Here is a 20,469-nt window from a genome sequence, read left to right as displayed (position 1 = left end):
GCATAAAAAAACCTTGCTTACGCAGCTTCTAAGAAGCACATTTGTAACTTACACACCTGTGATCTATAAATCTCAAATTAACTTTGAATTGACGGCACCTGAACGTGCCTTACAATCAGCGATTTCCCCTTATAGAATGCTAGCACAAATGAGGGTTTAGTCAGGAATAGCCACGGACCGAAAGAGAAAAGCAAACTTTTTGGAAGTCGAGATCCTGGCGATGGTAGAGGAGATTGAAGACAGGCAACACGTATTATTCAGTGGACTAAATAGTGGGTTGGCAAACAAAGCCAAACAGGTATCTTGGGAGTGTGTCGCCGCTGCAATGAACAACGTGGGGCAGCAAGACAGAACTGTGGCTGATGTGAAAAAGAAATGGTCTGACCTTAAAACTGCAAGGGATAAAAAGAATCGCCATACATAACCAGCAGGAAAATCACCTACGTCAAGTCTAGACTTGGCATAGAGATAAGATCATTTCCACGTCAAAGTAAGGTTTCATAAATAACTACTTATATGTGGTTTTCTGCATAAGTCATACTTAAGATCAAAATTGATTGTAAGTCCGTTTTATAAATGAGGCCCCAGAGCATCCACATAAAGGGCACAACAAAAACTAAAATCAGCTTTCCCCAACTCTGTGGAGACCGAAGGGGCCTCCAGTGTTATTCAAGCCTGAGACCGGGTTTGGTCATTTGTCATTCAAGTCTAAATTGAATTAATGATGATAGATACATAAGAAGTCTCTGCATGAGTGCTTTTGTAGATAAACACATTAAAATGTTGCTCTCTCCTTACATACAAAGAGGCCCAACTATTGCTGTTACGGTGACATATTACCGCCACACTGGCGTTCACGAGTCATGACGGCAGTCAAATTCCATGTGACCGTTTAGTCACGGTAATTAGGCTTCTCCAAGCTCTGATGCTGCTGATGGTTATTAGTGGCCTACCGAACTTGCTAACTGCGACCAAACTTGCTAACTGGACTCTATTGTCCCTCTAATCACTCTGACATCAATGCAAATGTATTTGAAAATCTAATCACACTTCATGAGAGCCCATGAGCTCATGTTGCGCAACATTTCTATAGGCTATGCAATTGCGTGAGAAAACAGAGTGATGGTCTCTATTAAAAAGAGGTGGATCCCATCAGCTTTCTATAGGCTAGGCTTACTATATTTATTTCTCAACTTCCTAATATTAAGCACATTGCTTCTCTTTACAACAGGAGTATAGCCTACCTGGCTGGAATGAAAATGAACCACGGGAAAAGTGTCCTCCATTCGCTTTTTAAGTGCATAGATGACATGTATTTTTGCCTCTGCCCCTGTTTCGAGACAGGTGCATAGTAATGTCCCATTCTAAATCAAAACACATTTCACACATATATTATTTAGTATATGTAAAAACAAGATTAAATCAAGAACAGTCTGAAGGCTGACAATATTAGCCTTTCACTTGTGAATGATGCCCAGCTAGTGTGCAGTAAGGCAAGAAACAACGCATGCCTTTTTTTTTGCAATTTTTTCAAATCATAGTCGCACACCTCATGTAGTCTTGCCCATGGGCCTATATGTTTTTATAAGGTTTGTATCGCAGCTAAAGTGGCCAAATAACGTCTTAACATTAAGCACATTAATCTGCTTTACAACAGGTGTAGAGACTAACTGGCATACATAGGCAGTGTGTGAGTTTCAAGTTTGGGGAAGATCATTTTCACCATAAAAATGCACCTTTATAATAAACACATAGTCACGTTTGCAGTCACTTTTGAGAATGGTGTTTTCCCACTAATTGATTGCATTTTGGAATATTGGCGCTTATAGCCTACTGCCATATGCACATTGCTGCACTTATAATGTGAAAGAATAGACTAACAGTTTATCAACATTTTAAGCTAAACGTTCTGATCTGTTGCGTCAGCCACATTGCTCACATGTTTTTTTATGCTAGTGGTTCTATTCATTTGGGATCTATTGCATCCCACAACTGTCCCAGACTATGTTTGGAATATTTATTTCTTGCACAGAATAGGTCAACTTTTGCACAATTGGGATAGTAGATCTCCTGACATGCCAATGATGTGTCGTGATACTGTGTTGTTTGATGAAGACATTGTCTGTATAGTTTTTTGGGCTTTTTCCCCCAGCATTGTCCCAGCCATATCCACGGCATCAGGAAGAATTAAGTCCTCCACAATAGTACGGGGCTTGCCTGTCCTAGCCACTCGGTAGCTCACCATATAAGACGCTTCTAGCACCTTCTTATTAATGGTATCGGTTGCTATTATACAGGTCTTACTACTTGAAAATCGTCTTAATTCTCGCTCAAAAAACTCCCGTGGCTTATTTTTCAAATGAGCATGTTTTGTTTCTAAATGTCTGCGCAAGAGTGAAGGTTTCATCGAGCTGTGAGATAGTACTTTTGTACATAAAACACACTGTTGCTGAGGAAAGGCACTACTCCCAATATACACTACCATTCAAAGGTTTGGGGTCAATTAGAAATGTCATTAAAAAAAAAAAGAAAAACACATTTTTTGTCCATTAAAATAACATAACGTTTATCAGAAAAACAGTGTAGACTGTTAATGTTGTAAATCACTATTGTAGCTGGAAACGGCAGATTTTTTATGGAATATCTACATTGGTGTACAGAGGCCCATTATCAGCAACCATCACTCCTGTGTTCCAATGGCACGCTGTGTTAGCTAATCCAAGTTTATAATTTTAAAAGGCTAATTGATCATTAGAAAACCCTTTTGCAATTATGTTAGCACAGCTGAAAATGGTTGTTTCTGATTAAAGAAGCAATAAATCTGGCCTTCATTAGACTAGTTGAGTATCTGGAGCATCAGCATTTGTAGGTTCGACTACAGGCTCAAAATGGACAGAAACAAAGAGCTTTCTTCTGAAACTCGTCAGTCTATTCTTGTTCTGGAAAATGAAGGCTATTCCATGGGAGAAATTACCAAGAAACTGAAGATCTTGTACAACGCTGTACACTAATTCCTTCACAGAACAGCGCAAACTGTCTCTAACCAGAATAGAAAGAGGAGTGGGAGGCCCCGGTGCAAAACTGAGCAAGAGGACAAGTGCATTAGAGTGTCTAGTTTGAGAAACAGACACCTCACAAGTCCTCCACTGGCAGCTTCATTAAATAGTACCCGCAAAACACCAGTCTCAACGTCAACAGTGATTAGGCGACTCTGGGATGCTGGCCTGCTGGGGACAATAAAAGGCCAGTCTTAAATGTGCAGTTTTGTAACACAACACAATGCCACAGATGTCTCAAGTTGAGGGAGCGTGCAATTGGCATGCTGACTGCAGGAATGTCCACGGCAGAGAGTATGGCAGAGAGAAAGCAGAGGACGTTCTCACTGTATTGATCCTGCCTGCACATACACTATACGAGCCGGAGATTACCAACTTGGTGCTGTAGAAGCAAGCAGTAAATTGCAGAGCAGTGAGCCAAAACACCGGTCAACAAGTTAAAGAAAGACAGGTAGTAGAAGCATTCGCTTACCAACGAGCAGCGAGGTGTGAATGAGCGTGGAGTGAAGGAGCAGTGAATGATGTCTCATGAGGGCAGTGGGAAGAGAGATGAGTTGGTCTGTACACCATTCAACCTGGCTAGGAAACCCTCAGCGCTACTTTGAGCCTACTTCAGCTTAAATAGGGCACAATCACTCCATACCTTATCATCGTGATACAGTGCCTTGCGAAAGTATTCAGCCCCCTTGAACTTTGCGACCTTTTGCCACATTTCAGGCTTTAAACATAAATATATAAAACTGTATTTTTTTGTGAAGAATCAACAACAAGTGGGACACAATCATGAAGTGGAACGACATTTATTGGATATTTCAAACTTTTTTAACAAATCAAAAACTGAAAAATTGGGCGTGCAAAATTATTCAGCCCCCTTAAGTTAATACTTTGTAGCGCCACCTTTTGCTGCGATTACAGCTGTAAGTCGCTTGGGGTATGTCTCTATCAGTTTTGCACATCGAGAGACTGACATTTTTTCCCATTCCTCCTTGCAAAACAGCTCGAGCTCAGTGAGGTTGGATGGAGAGCATTTGTGAACAGCAGTTTTCAGTTCTTTCCACAGATTCTCGATTGGATTCAGGTCTGGACTTTGACTTGGCCATTCTAACACCTGGATATGTTTATTTTTGAACCATTCCATTGTAGATTTTGCTTTATGTTTTGGATCATTGTCTTGTTGGAAGACAAATCTCCGTCCCAGTCTCAGGTCTTTTGCAGACTCCATCAGGTTTTCTTCCAGAATGGTCCTGTATTTGGCTCCATCCTTCTTCCCATCAATTTTAACCATCTTCCCTGTCCCTGCTGAAGAAAAGCAGGCCCAAACCATGATGCTGCCACCACCATGTTTGACAGTGGGGATGGTGTGTTCAGCTGTGTTGCTTTTACGCCAAACATAACGTTTTGCATTGTTGCCAAAAAGTTCAATTTTGGTTTCATCTGACCAGAGCAGCTTCTTCCACATGTTTGGTGTGTCTCCCAGGTGGCTTGTGGCAAACTTTAAACAACACTTTTTATGGATATCTTTAAGAAATGGCTTTCTTCTTGCCACTCTTCCATAAAGGCCAGATTTGTGCAATATACGACTGATTGTTGTCCTATGGACAGAGTCTCCCACCTCAGCTGTAGATCTCTGCAGTTCATCCAGAGTGATCATGGGCCTCTTGGCTGCATCTCTGATCAGTCTTCTCCTTGTATGAGCTGAAAGTTTAGAGGGACGGCCAGGTCTTGGTAGATTTGCAGTGGTCTGATACTCCTTCCATTTCAATATTATCGCTTGCACAGTGCTCCTTGGGATGTTTAAAGCTTGGGAAATATTTTTGTATCCAAATCCGGCTTTACACTTCTTCACAACAGTATCTCGGACCTGCCTGGTGTGTTCCTTGTTCTTCATGATGCTCTCTGCGCTTTTAACGGACCTCTGAGACTATCACAGTGCAGGTGCATTTATACGGAGACTTGATTACACACAGGTGGATTGTATTTATCATCATTAGTCATTTAGGTCAACATTGGATCATTCAGAGATCCTCACTGAACTTCTGGAGAGAGTTTGCTGCACTGAAAGTAAAGGGGCTGAATAATTTTGCACGCCCAATTTTTCAGTTTTTGATTTTTTAAAAAAGTTTGAAATATCCAATAAATGTCGTTCCACTTCATGATTGTGTCCCACTTGTTGTTGATTCTTCACAAAAAAATACAGTTTTATATCTTTATGTTTGAAGCCTGAAATGTGGCAAAAGGTCACAAAGTTCAAGGGGGCCGAATACTTTCGCAAGGCACTGTAGCTAATGTGTGAAGAGCATTCTGGCACAAAATGCCTTCCAAGCATCACACAGGTGGGTAGGTGGGTTCTACACATTGCTGATGTGAGGGGTGAGTTACCACATATACTGTATATAAAGTTATTTTAGTTAGATGATTAAAGTTAGTTAGATTATTACCGGTTGGATCTGCAACTTATCAGACTTGCTTTCAATGAGAAATCTGTTGGGTCGTACACAAAGCTACATGATGGATCTTTAATGTATGTGCATCTTTGACTCACTTGGCACAGTCATAAAGGTCGCAGCAGTAGCAGGTCCCACTGCGCACCTTCATAGTACATGACTCTGTGAGACCCTGGCACGGCACCTGCAAGAGGAGGCAGACACTCTAATCAACAGTATTGAGTGACAGGCACAGTACAAGCAGAGATTAGTCAAAGGTGATAGACCCCTCCCGTAAAATATATTTTCCCCCTGCCAGACAGTATGTACTACACATATTTTCAGAATTGGACAGGATAGCTAACACAGTAAGTCATATTGCTATGCGTGCAGTTGTACTTACAGAGGCATAGTAATTCTCATAGATGTAGCTATTTCCACTTGTGTAAAACTGGCATCTCCCTGCTTTCAGAGGACGGACATCCTGGTGTGGGACAGACAGAGAGACATGATATCGTAATGCATGAGAGAATTGAATAGACTGCAGTTGTATGGTTTAAACACAGCTGCAATGACTCCATCCAATTCCAGCACATCCCTTTTGAATAGCATTTGCCAATTAGACTCCATATCGTTCTGGCATTGTAAAGATCTCCTATAAAACAGATGATGGATTCAGAGAGGGAATGGGCAAGGGAATGGGCAAGACAAAATATTTAAGTGCCTTTGAGCGGGGTATGGTAGTAGGTTCCAGGCGCACCGGTTTGAGTCTGTCAAGAACTGCAACGCTGCTGGGTTTTTCCACTCTTGACAGTTTCCCGTGTGTATCACGACCCAAAGGACATCCAGTGATACAACTATGGGAAGCATTGGAGTCAACACGGGCCAGCATCCCTGTGGAAAGCTTTACACAACCTGTAGAGTCCATGCCCTGATGAATTGAGGCTGCTCTGAGGGCAAACGGGAGTGTAACTCAATATTAGGAAGGTGTTCCTAATGTTTTGAACACTCAATGTATACTGTGGTGTAAAGTGCTTAAGTAAAAATACTTTAAAGTACTACTTAAGTCGTTTTTTGTGGGTATCTGTACCGTACTATTTATATTTTTGACAACTTTGAATTTTATTTTCACTACATTCCTAAAAAAAAGAATGTACTTTTTACTCCATACATTTTCCATGACACCAAAAGTACTTGTTACATTTCGAATGCTCATCCCTACTGCCTCTGATCTGGACTCACTAAACACAAATGCATAATTTGTCCATTTTGTCTGAGTGTTGGAGTGTGCCCCTGGCTATCCGTACATTTTAAAAACAAGAAAATGGTACCGTCTGCTTGGATTAATATAAAGAATTTCAAATAATTTATACTTTTACTTTTGATACTTAAGTATATTTTAGCAATTACATTTACTTTTGATACTAAAGTATATTTAGAACCAAATACTTTTAGACTTTTATTGAAGTAGTATTTTACCGGGTGACTTTCACTTTTACCTGAGTAACTTTCTATTAAGGTATCCATAATTTTACTCAAATTTGACAATTGGGTACTTTTTCCCACCACTGAGTATATACTGGAATCAGAAGATGGATGTAAAATATATATACTAAGGCATTGTAAACAGATAGTAGTTATGTACTACGCTGTTCAACACATACTGTAGATAAGTATATCAACAAGTTGGACACTACGTTGGAACAAGTCAAGTCAACTCTGTTATTGACATTTGTAAGTACCGAATGCATACATATGAAGGATGTTTATTTGATCACCCAGTTGCAGGAGAACCTTCCTGAAAGCAGTAAATGTAAAACTTTTAGTGCAATTTCCACTTTTAAATTTCAGACTTAATTTTCTCTTATGAAAAATGTATCAACCCCCACAACAATGTTGATGAATTCTAATCCACATAATAATTTACATTTCCTTTTGCTGCAGGATTACCTTCCTGCTGTAGCAAATATGCTCAAATTAAGATCCTGCATCTGTACAGTGCATTGGAATGTTTGTGACAAAAGCTAGCATATTATGTTACGTCTAGTCTATGAGACCAGGCTGCTATACCCAAAGACTTACTTCTGTCTGCTTTGGCTATATTCATTCTTGCTCACAGTTTAGAGAAAAACAGAAGAAATGCAGAATTTACATAATTAAACATTGCATAAGAAAACCCTCACTTAGACACATAATACATGGCATATTGACAAACCTTGTTCATTTGGAGGTGTTATTGGTGCTTTGAATTTTACAATTCAATCTCTGTTTCTTTAAATGTTTTTAATGGGGTTTTGATAGAGGCAAACAGTCCTAGCTGAAGCTTTGGGATCAATGGTCTAATAAAATAACTTGCTTGCTGGGTTTCCCAGCCCTCCTTCCACTACATACTAACACAGACACAGATGCCGTAGATAGATAGATAGATAGATAGACAGACAGACAGACAGACAGACAGACAGACAGACAGGCGTAGGCACAATTCTGGACCATGGGTCATTTGCATCTTGGCATTTCCCTCGAAATGTACACATTAAGATTATATTGCAATGTCATTGTGTCCCAGAAGACCCATGTATTGATCCACTTTGAAATGTAAATGTGTTTAAAGTTTATTGCAAGTATTGAAGCTATATTGTGCTATGGATGGCAAACGGAACATTCGATCTTGTGTGAAATTTTCGGTTGGGTTGACACATTGAAATGGGAGAGGACGCTCTCTCATGACCACACTCATCTACAGGGAGTGAGACTCAATCCAAACTGCTTTCAACATTACAGACAGGGTGGGTCAATCTCCATCCACACACGATGAAACACTCATGCATGAACACTAATATTACAGCTATTCTCACAAACACTCTCATGCACGACATCAAGATCAGAGACTGGGGGAAGAGAAACTGAGATCAAGCCCTACTACTAACTGAGTAAATGAGAAATAAATGAGTTTTTCCCCCCTAAGATTGCTATTTTCACTCTGAATGAGAAATAAATTAGCTTTAAGTAAGATTTTCATTTACGGTCACAATTGTCTCAAACCCCCTGTGATCTTGTTGAGTTGAAAGACACACGTGGAGCAGCAACGTTACTCACCACGTTGAAAACAATGAAGACGCCATCCACCACCAGACACAGGAAGGAGGCAATGATCCCGAAGCTGAGGAAAACAATGGCCGCCACAAGCTGGAGAGAAAGGGAATAAGACATTATTAGAAAAGATAGAAACATACATACATGACTGAGCACATGCTAGTCGGACTAATGTTCAACAACAAAACTAGGAAGACAGTACACTGTATATATCCTCCCAAGTGGGTTGTAGCAATCCCACTGGGCACCAACATCAAGTCATCGTCTACTCCGCGTTGGTTCAAGGTCATTTACATGAAATGGCGTGGAAACAACGTTGATCCAACCAGTGTGTGCCCAGAAGACCAAATTATTGTTACAATAAACACACTTGGGAGCCTATATTGATTTAAGACATTATGTCAGACAAAGTGCAAACAGCTGTGTCAAAGCAAACTTTCACTCAACTCAAGTGAAAAGAGAGAGACGCAGGTTGAACGGTATGATGATGATTCAAATATGATTAAAAGAGAAACACAGTATGAAGGAACACAGAGAAACACATGTAAAAAAGCACAACTGTTTATGGTCAAAAGCATGTTATGTGCCCAGTGCCATTTAACCCAAGCTCTGTTGAGTAAAAACAGACTTCCTTTTTTAACATAATAGTATTTACTTGCAACCCATGACTGGTTTCTGTCTTGTCTGACAGTTCAGCTACCCTATCCTAACATCTAACTTGAGATCAGTTGTGTGAAATACAGTATAAGCAATCATATTCCATTGTCGAGGAACATTTTTCATCTTAATCCAAGTTGCTGGTACAAGAGTCTACTTAAACAACAAATCCACTCAGATCCACTCAGGAGATTCACTCGGTTTTCTTGGTCATCTCTGATCATCTCACATGGTCCCTAAAAGTTGTCTGGCTGTGAAATTATGTCCAAAATAGCTGAGTAGATTCAACAAAATGTCACCCAGTGTTAACACAATATCCCCACTGAGACAGAGAGCGAGAGAAAGAGAGAGAGAGAGAGAGAGAGAGAGAGAGAAAGAAAGAGAGAGAGAGAGAGAGAAAGAGAGAGAGAGAGAGAGAGAGAGAGAGAGAGAGAGAGAGAGAGAGAGAGAGAGAAAGAAAGAGAGAGAGAAAGACAGAGAAAGAAAGAGAGAGAAAGACAGAGAAAGAAAGAGAGAGAGAGAGAGAGAGAGAGAGAGAGAGAGAGAGAAAGAGAGAGAGCGAGAGAGAGAGAAAGAAAGAAAGAGAGAAAGAAAGAGAGAGAGAGAGAGAAAGAAAGAGAGAGAGAAAGAAAGAAAGAGAGAGAGAGAGAGAAAGAAAGAGAGAGAGAGAGAGCGAGAGAAAGAAAGAAAGAAAGAAAGAAAGAAAGAAAGAAAGAAAGAAAGAAAGAAGAGAGAGAAGGAGGATATGAAGGAGCTGTGGCCGCCAGCAGAGAAAAATAAACAGATGCGGGAAGATTTGTGGGAAGATTTTCAATGTTGTTTCCATGTCATTTCAAAAAATATATATTTCTGATGAAGTTGGATCAATGTGGAAAACTGATTTGATTGCAAAAAGTCATCAACGTCAGGGAGTTTCATATTTTTTTCACCCAACTTTTAACTTAAATCGAATGACATGGTGGGGGAAAAAATTACTTTGCAATCACGTAATTGACATATCAACAAAATATAAATCAAGACTAGACGTTGAAATTATATTTGTGCCCAGTGGGTAGGCAGCAAATTGAAGAAAACTGTCTGAAATTGGAAGGAACTACAGTACATTGACTTGCCTTCAGAAAGTATTCATACCCCTTGACTTATTACACATTTTGTTGCGTTACAGACTGAATTCAAAATGGATGAAATAAATAAAAAAATCACCCATCTACACATAATACCCCATAATGACAAAGCAAAAACATGTTTTTATAAATTTTTGCAAATGTATTGAAAATAAAATACAGAAATACAGTGGGGCAAAAAGTATTTAGTCAGCCACCAATTGTGCAAGTTCTCCCACTTAAAAAGATGAGGCCTGTAATTTTCATCATAGGTACACTTCAACTATGACAGACAAAATAAGAAAAAAAATCCAGAAAATGAAGTGTACCTACAGTGCCTTGCGAAAGTATTCGACCCCCTTGAACTTTGCGACCTTTTGCCACATTTCAGGCTTCAAACATAAAGATATAAAACTGTATTTTTTTGTGAAGAATCAACAACAAGTGGGACACAATCATGAAGTGGAACGACATTTATTGGATATTTCAAACTTTTTTAACAAATCAAAAACTGAAAAATTGGGCGTGCAAAATTATTCAGCCCCCTTAAGTTAATACTTTGTAGCGCCACCTGTTTCTGCAATTACAGCTGTAAGTCGCTTGGGGTATGTCTCTATCAGTTTTGCACATCGAGAGACTGACATTTTTTCCCATTCCTCCTTGCAAAACAGCTCGAGCTCAGTGAAGTTGGATGGAGAGCATTTGTGAACAGCAGTTTTCAGTTCTTTCCACAGATTCTCGATTGGATTCAGGTCTGGACTTTGACTTGGCCATTCTAACACCTGGATATGTTTATTTTTGAACCATTCCATTGTAGATTTTGCTTTATGTTTTGGATCATTGTCTTGTTGGAAGACAAATCTCCGTCCCAGTCTCAGGTCTTTTGCAGACTCCATCAGGTTTTCTTCCAGAATGGTCCTGTATTTGGCTCCATCCATCTTCCCATCAATTTTAACCATCTTCCCTGTCCCTGCTGAAGAAAAGCAGGCCCAAACCATGATGCTGCCACCACCATGTTTGACAGTGGGGATGGTGTGTTCAGCTGTGTTGCTTTTACGCCAAACATAACGTTTTGCATTGTTGTCAAAAAGTTCAATTTTGGTTTCATCTGACCAGAGCACCTTCTTCCACATGTTTGGTGTGTCTCCCTGGTGGCTTGTGGCAAACTTTAAATTACACTTTTTATGGATATCTTTAAGAAATGGCTTTCTTCTTGCCACTCTTCCATAAAGGCCAGATTTGTGCAATATACGACTGATTGTTGTCCTATGGACAGAGTCTCCCACCTCAGCTGTAGATCTCTGCAGTTCATCCAGAGTGATCATGGGCCTCTTGGCTGCATCTCTGATCAGTCTTCTCCTTGTATGAGCTGAAAGTTTAGAGGGACGGCCAGGTCTTGGTAGATTTGCAGTGGTCTGATACTCCTTCCATTTCAATATTATCGCTTGCACAGTGCTCCTTGGGATGTTTAAAGCTTGGGAAATCTTTTTGTATCCAAATCCGGCTTTAAACTTCTTCACAGCAGTATCTCGGACCTGCCTGGTGTGTTCCTTGTTCTTCATGATGCTCTCTGCGCTTTTAATGGACCTCTGAGACTATCACAGTGCAGGTGCATTTATACAGAGACTTGATTACACACAGGTGGATTGTATTTATCATCATTAGTCATTTAGGTCAACATTGGATCATTCAGAGATCCTCACTGAACTTCTGGAGAGAGTTTGCTGCACTGAAAGTAAAGGGGCTGAATAATTTTGCACGCCCAATTTTTCAGTTTTTGATTTGTTAAAAAAGTTTGAAATATACAATAAATGTCGTTCCACTTCATGATTGTGTCCCACTTGTTGATTCTTCACAAAAAAATACAGTTTTATATCTTTATGTTTGAAGCCTGAAATGTGGCAAAAGGTCGCAAAGTTCAAGGGGGCCGAATACTTTCGCAAGGCACTGTATGATGAAAATTACAGGCCTCTCTCATCTTTTTAAGTGGGAGAACTTGCACAATTGGTGGCTGACTAAATACTTTTTTGCCCCACTGTATCTAATACTTTGTAGAAGCACCTTTGGCAGCAATTACTGATGTGAGTCTTTCTGGGTAAGTCTCTAAGAGCTTTCCACGGCCGGATTGTGCACTATTTGCCCATTATTCTTTTCAACATTATTCAAGCTCTGTCAAATTGGTTGTTGGTCATTGCTAGACAAACAATTTTGTCCTGCTGAAAGGTATATCCCAGTGTCTGGTTGAAAGCAGACTAAACCAGGTTTCCCTCTAGTATTTTGCCTGTGCTTATCTCCATTCCAATAAAAAAAAAATATCCTGGAAAAACTCACATCCTTAACGATTACAAGCATACCTATAACCAATGTTCCCTCAAAAAAAATGTGGGCACTGAGCAAACTTCAGGTCTGCTGAGCGCAAACGTGAACGTTTTGAACATTTTGTGCAACTTCTGCCGTGCATTTACTGTGAACACTGAGGCTGTACCCGCTTTAAGTTACAGTTATAACAGTGGCCAAGTAGGCAAATGTGGCTATTTGATCATAATGAAGGCCTATCAAATGGAGAAAATGCATCTCATAACATTTTAACATGGAAATAGCTGTTCTATCATTCAGCCTACAGTAGCAGACAATGAGTGGTGTTCAATGTAGGCCTTCATTCCATGAGACTTTTGAAAACAATATATAATAACCTGTCTATCCACTTGTCCTTCAGACCAGATGGTGACTGAGATGTTATTGTTTGAGGCAAAAAAAACACTTTACAAAATTAAATGCATTATTATTCCCATACCATTATTACAGAGAATCAGACAAAGGATGCTACCCTTTGCCTATTGGCTACTTAGCTTATTCAAGCCTGTCTCAAAATACAACACTGCCTATTACAGACTACAACGGAAAGCACAGCCGAGAGCTGCCCAGTGACACAAGCCTAACAGACAAGCTAAATAACTTCTATGCTCGCTTCGAAGCAAGTAACACTGAAACATGCATGGGAGCATCAGCTGTTACGGACAACTGTGTCCTCACGCTCTCCCCAGCCGATGTGAGTAAGACCTTTATACAGGTCAACATTCACAAGGCCTCAGGTCCAGACGGATTACCAGGACGGGTACTCCGAGCATGCGCTGACTAACTGGCAAGTGTCTTCACTGACATTTTCAACATGTCCCTGTCTGAGTCTGTAATACCAACATGTTTCAAGCAGACCACCATAGTCCCTGTGCCCAAGAACACTAAGGTAACCTGCCTAAAGGACTACCGACCCGTAGCACTCACATCTGTAGCAATAAAATGCTTTGAAAGGCTGGTCATGGCTCATATCAATACCATTATCCCAGAAACCCCAGACCCACTCCAATTTACATACCGCACCAACAGATCCACAGATGATGCAATCTTTATTGCACTCCACACTGCCCTTTCACACCTGGACCAAAATTAACACCTGTGTGAGAATGCTGTTCATTGACTACAGCTCAGCGTTCAACACCATGGTGCCCTCAAAGCTCATCACTAAGCTAAGGACCCTGGGACTTAACACCTCCCTCTGCAAATGGATCCTGGACTTCCTGACGGGCCACCCCAGGTGGTAAGGGTAGGTAACAACACATACTCCACACTTATCCTCAACACGAGGGCCCCTCAGGGCATCATCATTAAGTTTGCTGATGATCAGTGGTAGGCCTGATCACTGACAACGATGTGACAGCCTATAGGGAGGTCAGAGACCTGACTGTGTGGTGCAAGTACAACAACCTCTGCCTCAACGTGATCAAGACAAAGGAGATGATTGTGGACTACAGGAAAAGTAGGACCGAGCACGCCCCCATTCTCATCAACGGGGCTACAGTGGAGCAGGTTGAGAGCTTCAAGTTACTTGGTGTCCACATCACCAACAAACTAACATTGCCCAAGCACACCAAGACAGTCGTGAAGAGGGCACAACAAAGCTTCCTGCCATCTAGGACCTCTATACCAGGCGGTGTCAAAGGAAGGACCTAAAAATTGTCAAAGACTCCAGCCACCCTAGTCATAGACTGTTCTCTCTGCTACCGCACGGCAAGCAGCACTGGAGCGCCAAGTCTAGGTCCAAGAGGCTTCTAAACAGCTTCTACCCCCAAGTCATAAGACTCCTGAATAGCTCATCAAATGGCTATCTAGACTAAGGACCCTTAGTCCCCCCCCCCCCCCCCCCCCCCTACGCTGCTGCTACTTTCTGTTATTATCTATGCATTGTCACTTTAATAACTCTACCTACATGTACATATTACCCCGACACTGGTGCCCCCGCACATTGACTCTGTACCGGTACCCCTGTATATAGCCCCGCTTTAATTATTTGTTATTCTTATCTCTTACTTTTTTTTAGGTATTTTCTTAAAACTGCAAATGTACACACAAATGTACACACAAATGTACACACCTGGCTGGCTACATGCAGCTCTTAGAAGCGCATCTACTCATGCTGTAAACACAGACCAGTTCAAAGTGACTGACACAGATCCATATATGGCAATGGTGTATTTGCATATAGGGATTCTGCAGCTCTGATTGATTATGGCGCACCGGTCTGTGTAGAGTATAGGCCTCAGTCGTGCCTGTCAATGCAATTGAATCCTACTCCAATGCGTTCTGCCTACACAAGAATCTCTTGCATAGTTTGCTTTGTTTCAGTATGTTGCATTGAAAGCGGCTAATATCGCGTTCATTTCGTTCACCATTCGCACAGTAGAGGGGAACGTTGATAATGTTAACTAAAGGGGGAAACTAGAAAGTTGAGTGAAGTTCAATCTCGTGCTTCTCTGCGCAGGCTGATATTTATTTTGCACGGCAGTCCTGGGGGAGCTGCACGCCTGCTCACATGCGCAGCTTAGAGGGAACATTGCCCGTAACATGATGCAGCCACCACTATGTTTGAAAATATGGAAATTGGTTGACAGTATCATGTTGTATTGGATTTGCCCCAAACATAACACTTTGTATTCAAGACAAAATGTGAATTGTTTTGCCACATTTTTTGCAGTATTACTTTAGTGACTTATTCAGTTTGGGAATACTTTTTTTATTCTGTACATGCTTCCTTCTTTTCACTCTGTCAATTAGGTTAGTATTGTGGAGTAACTACAATGCTGTTGATCCATCCTCAGTTTTCTCCTATCACAGCCATTCAACTCTGTAACTATTTTAAAGGCACCATTGGCCTGGCAACTGAGTTAGGAAGGGCGCCTGTATCTTTTCAGTGACTGGGTATATTGATACACCATCCAAAGTGTAATTAATAACTTCACCATGCACAAAGGGATATACAATGTCTGCCTATTCTTTTTTTTAACCCATCTACCAATATGTGCCCTTTTTTTGTGAGGCATTGGAAAACCTCCCTGGTCTTTGTGGTTGAATCTGTGTTTGAAATTCACTACTCGACTGAGGGACCTTACAGATAATTGTACGTGTGGGGTACAGAGATGAGGTAGTCATTCAAAAATCATGTTAAACACTATTACAGCACACCGTGTGAGTCGATGCAACGTATTATGTGACATGTTAAGCAGATTCTTACTCCTGAACTTATTTAGGCTTGTCATAACAAAAAGGTTGAATACTTATTGCCGCAAGACATTTCAGCTTTTCATTTTTAATTCATGTGTAAAAATGGCTAAAAACATAATTCCACTTTGACATTATGGGGTATTGTGTCTCAATTTAATCCATTTTAAATTCAGGATGGTACACAACAAAATGTGGAAACGGTCAAGGGGTGTAAATACTTTCTGAAGGCACTGAATATACACTGAGTGTACAAATTATTACGAACATCTTCCTAATATTGCCCTCAGAACAGCCTCAATTCGTCTGGGCATGGTCTACAAGGTGTTGAAAGCGTTCCACAGGGATGCTGGCCCTAGTTGACTCCAACCCTTCCCACAGTTGTGTCAAGTTGGCTGGATGTCCTTTGGGTGGTGGAACATTCTTGATACACACAGGAAACTGTTGAACATGAAAAACCCAGTTGCGTTGCAGTTCTTGACAGACTCAAACCGGTGCGCCTGGCACCTACTACCATACCCCGTTCAAAGGCACTTAAATCTTTTGTCTTAACCATTCCCTCTCTGAATGGCACACAATCCATGTCTCAATTGTATCAAGGCATACAAATCTTTCTTTAACTTGTCTCCTCCCCTTCATCTACATTGACGGAAGTGGATTTGACAGGTGACATGTATAAGAGCTCATAACTTTCACCAGGATTCACATGTTCAGTCTATGTAATTGAAAGAGCAGGTGTTCCTCATGTTTTGTACACTTAGTGTGTATATGTATAAAACATTGTTTTTTCCCCCTCTTTTGTTAATGAATATTACTAACAGAAACCGATTAAATGATTTTGGCCAAGGGATCACTGGAATAAGTTTAAAGGGTGTAATAAAATACAATGTAATATTATGAATCTATCATTTATGGTATTAACACTGGGCAACATGGACCTGGGAGACACTGGGATATTTGTAAAAAATACATTTTTAAAATACACCTGGTAAGTTTTCTCTCTGCCTCATTTGTAGAATTGCAGGAAATTAGCTTGAAAACTGCAATTCCAAGAGGCGAACCTTTAAAATGTTCCTTCCCAGGGCCCGAAACTTGGTTAGTCAAATTCATTGTAAAACTCCTATTTTCTTTATCTCACTTGAGTTGTGTTCTGATTATGAGGGGGTCCCCGATTAATTTGCTATTACAATAGGTGTCCCCAGTCCCAAAAGTTTGAGAACCCCTGCCCTAATAAACACTACCCTAGCCTCAGAGACCGCTCGTAGCAGAAATATTTAGCCATGGGCTAACCTCTGCACATCGTCAATGGTCTGTGATCTCTGATGGGAGATGAGCCTAAGTCAGTAAGTAAGTAGCCTAAACTAAACCAGGGTGGTCTGGCAGGACTGGAGCCCTGGTAGCCATTCTGGCCAATGAGCTAGTCCGTGACAGCCACTGAGGTAATGTCGAGTATATGAAAATATCAGTTTAACAGATAGCTGGTCTATCTTGGACATGACTACAGACATGATTAGAATTAGACAAAATAACAGTTGCCTGTTATACTGAACAAAAATATAAACGCAACATGGAAAAATGTCATTGATTTTACTGAAATAAATTAATTAGGTCTTAATCTATGGATTTCACATGACTTGGGAATACAGCTAAGCATCTCTTGGCCATAGATAGCTTTTTTTTTTTTAAATGGGCCTCACAATGGGCCTCAGGATCTTGTCACGGTATTTCTGTGCATTCAAATTGCCATCGATAAAATGCAATTGTGTTCATTGTCCATAGCTTATGCCTGCCCATACCATAACCCCCCGACCACCATGGGGCACTCTGTTCACAAAGTTGACATCGGCTAACTGCTCGTCCACACAACAACATACACGTGGTCTGCGGTTGTGAGGCTAGTTGGACGTACTGACAAATTCTATAAAACGACGTTGGAGGCAGCTTCTGGTAGAGAAATTAACATTAAATTCTCTGGCAACAGCTCTGGTGGATATTCCTGGAGTCATCATGCCAATTGCACTCTCCCTCAAAACTTGAGACATCTGTGGCATTGTGTTGTGTGACAAAACTGCCCATTTTCGAGTGGCCATTCATGGTCCCCAGCACAAGGTGCACCTGTGTAATTATCATACTGTTTAATCAGATTCCTGATATGCCACACCAGTCAGGGTGATTTTGGTGATTATGGAACATTTCTGAGATCTTTTATTCAGCTCATGAAACATAGGACCAACACTTCACGTTGCGATTATATTTTTGTTCAGTGTAATAATAACTGGCCGACCACACTCTCTACCCCCCCCCCCCCCCCCCCCCCCAATCTCTGTTTACCTACATTGAAGTATCATTAAAAAGGCTTCTTTAACATTTATTATGATTTTGATTTTAATTTCTTATAAGATTCCAAGAACCGTAACAAGACACAGAAATGAGCAGGTGAGAATAATTAGCAGCAGACTGCTTTACTTCATATTACAAGCTCACTAAAGTTTACAGTTTTTCTAAATTCCAAGAAAACTGTGGTAAAATGTATTGATAACAGAACAACAGCTAACAAATACCCATCTGGAATAATTTTAAAGAATCATTAATGAACTATTGTTTGTTTGTTTTTGTTTTTGTGTGTGCGTGCGTGCGTGCGTGCGTGCGTGTGTGTGTGTGTGCGCGTGTGCACTGCAGGCATTGACATCCTTTCCAAGCCAGGCACATTTACTCCTCTATGCTGGGGTCCCGTTCTCTCTCCATCTCCCTGTCTTACCTCGACCTAACAAGTTGCTTTCTGTTTATACACTCAGCACCTCTCTCCTTTTTCACAATGTTTTCCTCTGCTGGATAAAATGAGATGGGATGGTATGGAGAAGCCCCACACGTACACATCAATCAATATCCTTATCCACTATACATGCATGCACACACACACACACACACACACACACACCACACACACACTACTCTGTCCATCTTCTCTAACTTGTTAAAGACTAGTCCTGCTGTGTGAGGTGGAGAGTCAACCCAACCGAACAGAGTACCATGGGATGTGGTTTGGACTGGAAAGACAGAGTTGGCCATGCTGAGTCTGTTGACTTGAGCTGGTTGAAGATCAGGTTCTATAATTTTGTATTATATTGATTGGTGTGTAAAAGATTGGAATGCTCAATCCTGAATTCTACCTTATAAACAGTGTTTTTGGTTGCAGCGATTATAAGGGCATATGTTTCACTTCAAATAACAGCTGGCTGCAATTATTTAAATATTTCTAGACATAGATCTTTCAATACTATTATCCAATGAGTTTTAGGGTTTTTCCTTTTATATTTTACAGGCCAGACCATATTTCTGGCTTTTACACAAAACAGAGGTTGTGGCTGTGGCTTGGATACCACACCACTCTCTATGCTTAATCATCCCCACTCTCTATGACAGATAAAATAAAATAAAAAGACAATTAACTGAAAGATGCAATATGGAAATACTCTGAAACCAAAACTCAACCCCAAGTAACCTCTTATAAAACAACTAATTTGGTCATTAGCCCTGTAAACACTGTGCCTTATTTCTTAACAAATGGTCCACTATCCGTTAAATCAGGTGTTATAGTGTTGGGATGGGAAGAAAAGCCTGCACACAGCCTGCAGTTACCCAAATCAATCTCTGCTGTGCATGGATGCAATTATAACCAAGAGGATGAACGAGAGAGATGGATCAGGCAAGAACATTATGGGATAAGCAGAGGAAGAGAGAGAGACCATTCAGGAGGAAGGTTAGTACAAATGTGACAAATGAGTGAGAAGTAGCAGAAAGGTACCAGCTGTTTTCGGTTTTCCTCCAGGCAGAGTCCAAGAACACCCAGGAAGGATCCAAACGCCAACTGCAGAGATCAAATAGAACAGCCACTGTTAGAGAGATGCCAGCGGTTGGCTCTTATTGTAGAGAACTTTATGCACTATTAAAAACCATGTAAAGTCAAGAGATAAATAACAACTCCGTTCACTGATGTTATTGTTATGCAAAGATTATCCCCTGGTGGACTACTACTACTACAGAATTGGAAGTGTCAATGAACTGTGCAGTTGAATCACTAATGTACCCACAAATCAGAATTGAGTTGCGGTGATCCAGCAGAAGAAATGCCAAGGTTTAAAACATGGACATAATAGAAAATGCACCTGTTAACAACATGGCTGTGGTGCCGTAGAACTCTCGGAAAGGAATGGGATGTGTGGGATAACGAGTAGCAGTAGTTCTGGTGTTTTGGGTTTTTCATCACTGGTTATTTGGACAAATGGCAATTTCGCAGTTGTTAGCATATTTTGAATTTCCGAAGGGAAGGGGACATTCGGGCCGTAACTTGCAAAGAGAGAAGGTGGAGCACCTCGTTCTAGCATCTCTTAATCCAATCTCTTAACACATATGGACCCACAACTTAATCGAGCAGCTGACCAATTACACAAAACTTTAGTTCTGGGTTAAACGAGATTATACACTTGGAAATGATCTGTCTTTAAATGTATATACAGTGCCTTGCGAAAGTATTCGGCCCCCTTGAACTTTGCGACCTTTTGCCACATTTCAGGCTTCAAACAT

General features: G+C 40.7%; 1 protein-coding gene across 1 annotated transcript in view; it reads right to left on the bottom strand.

Moving 5' to 3' along the window:
* The window catches only part of LOC110507616 (transmembrane protein 255B), a 36,573-nt gene that overhangs the window by 12,619 nt on the left and 3,485 nt on the right, over positions 1-20,469 (bottom strand). Inside the window, exons 3-6 of the mRNA XM_021587716.2 lie at positions 19,691-19,753; positions 8,576-8,665; positions 5,883-5,963; positions 5,599-5,684 (exon numbers count right to left, since the gene is read on the bottom strand). Of these exons, the coding sequence (XP_021443391.1) occupies positions 5,599-5,684; positions 5,883-5,963; positions 8,576-8,665; positions 19,691-19,753 (320 nt within the window). The remainder of the gene's footprint in view (positions 1-5,598; positions 5,685-5,882; positions 5,964-8,575; positions 8,666-19,690; positions 19,754-20,469) is intronic.

This window comes from Oncorhynchus mykiss, chromosome 27 (genome assembly GCF_013265735.2).
Source record: "Oncorhynchus mykiss isolate Arlee chromosome 27, USDA_OmykA_1.1, whole genome shotgun sequence".
Taxonomy (NCBI): domain Eukaryota; kingdom Metazoa; phylum Chordata; class Actinopteri; order Salmoniformes; family Salmonidae; genus Oncorhynchus; species Oncorhynchus mykiss.
Note: the sequence above shows the minus strand (reverse complement) of the source record. Positions and strands in the feature narration are given on the sequence as shown.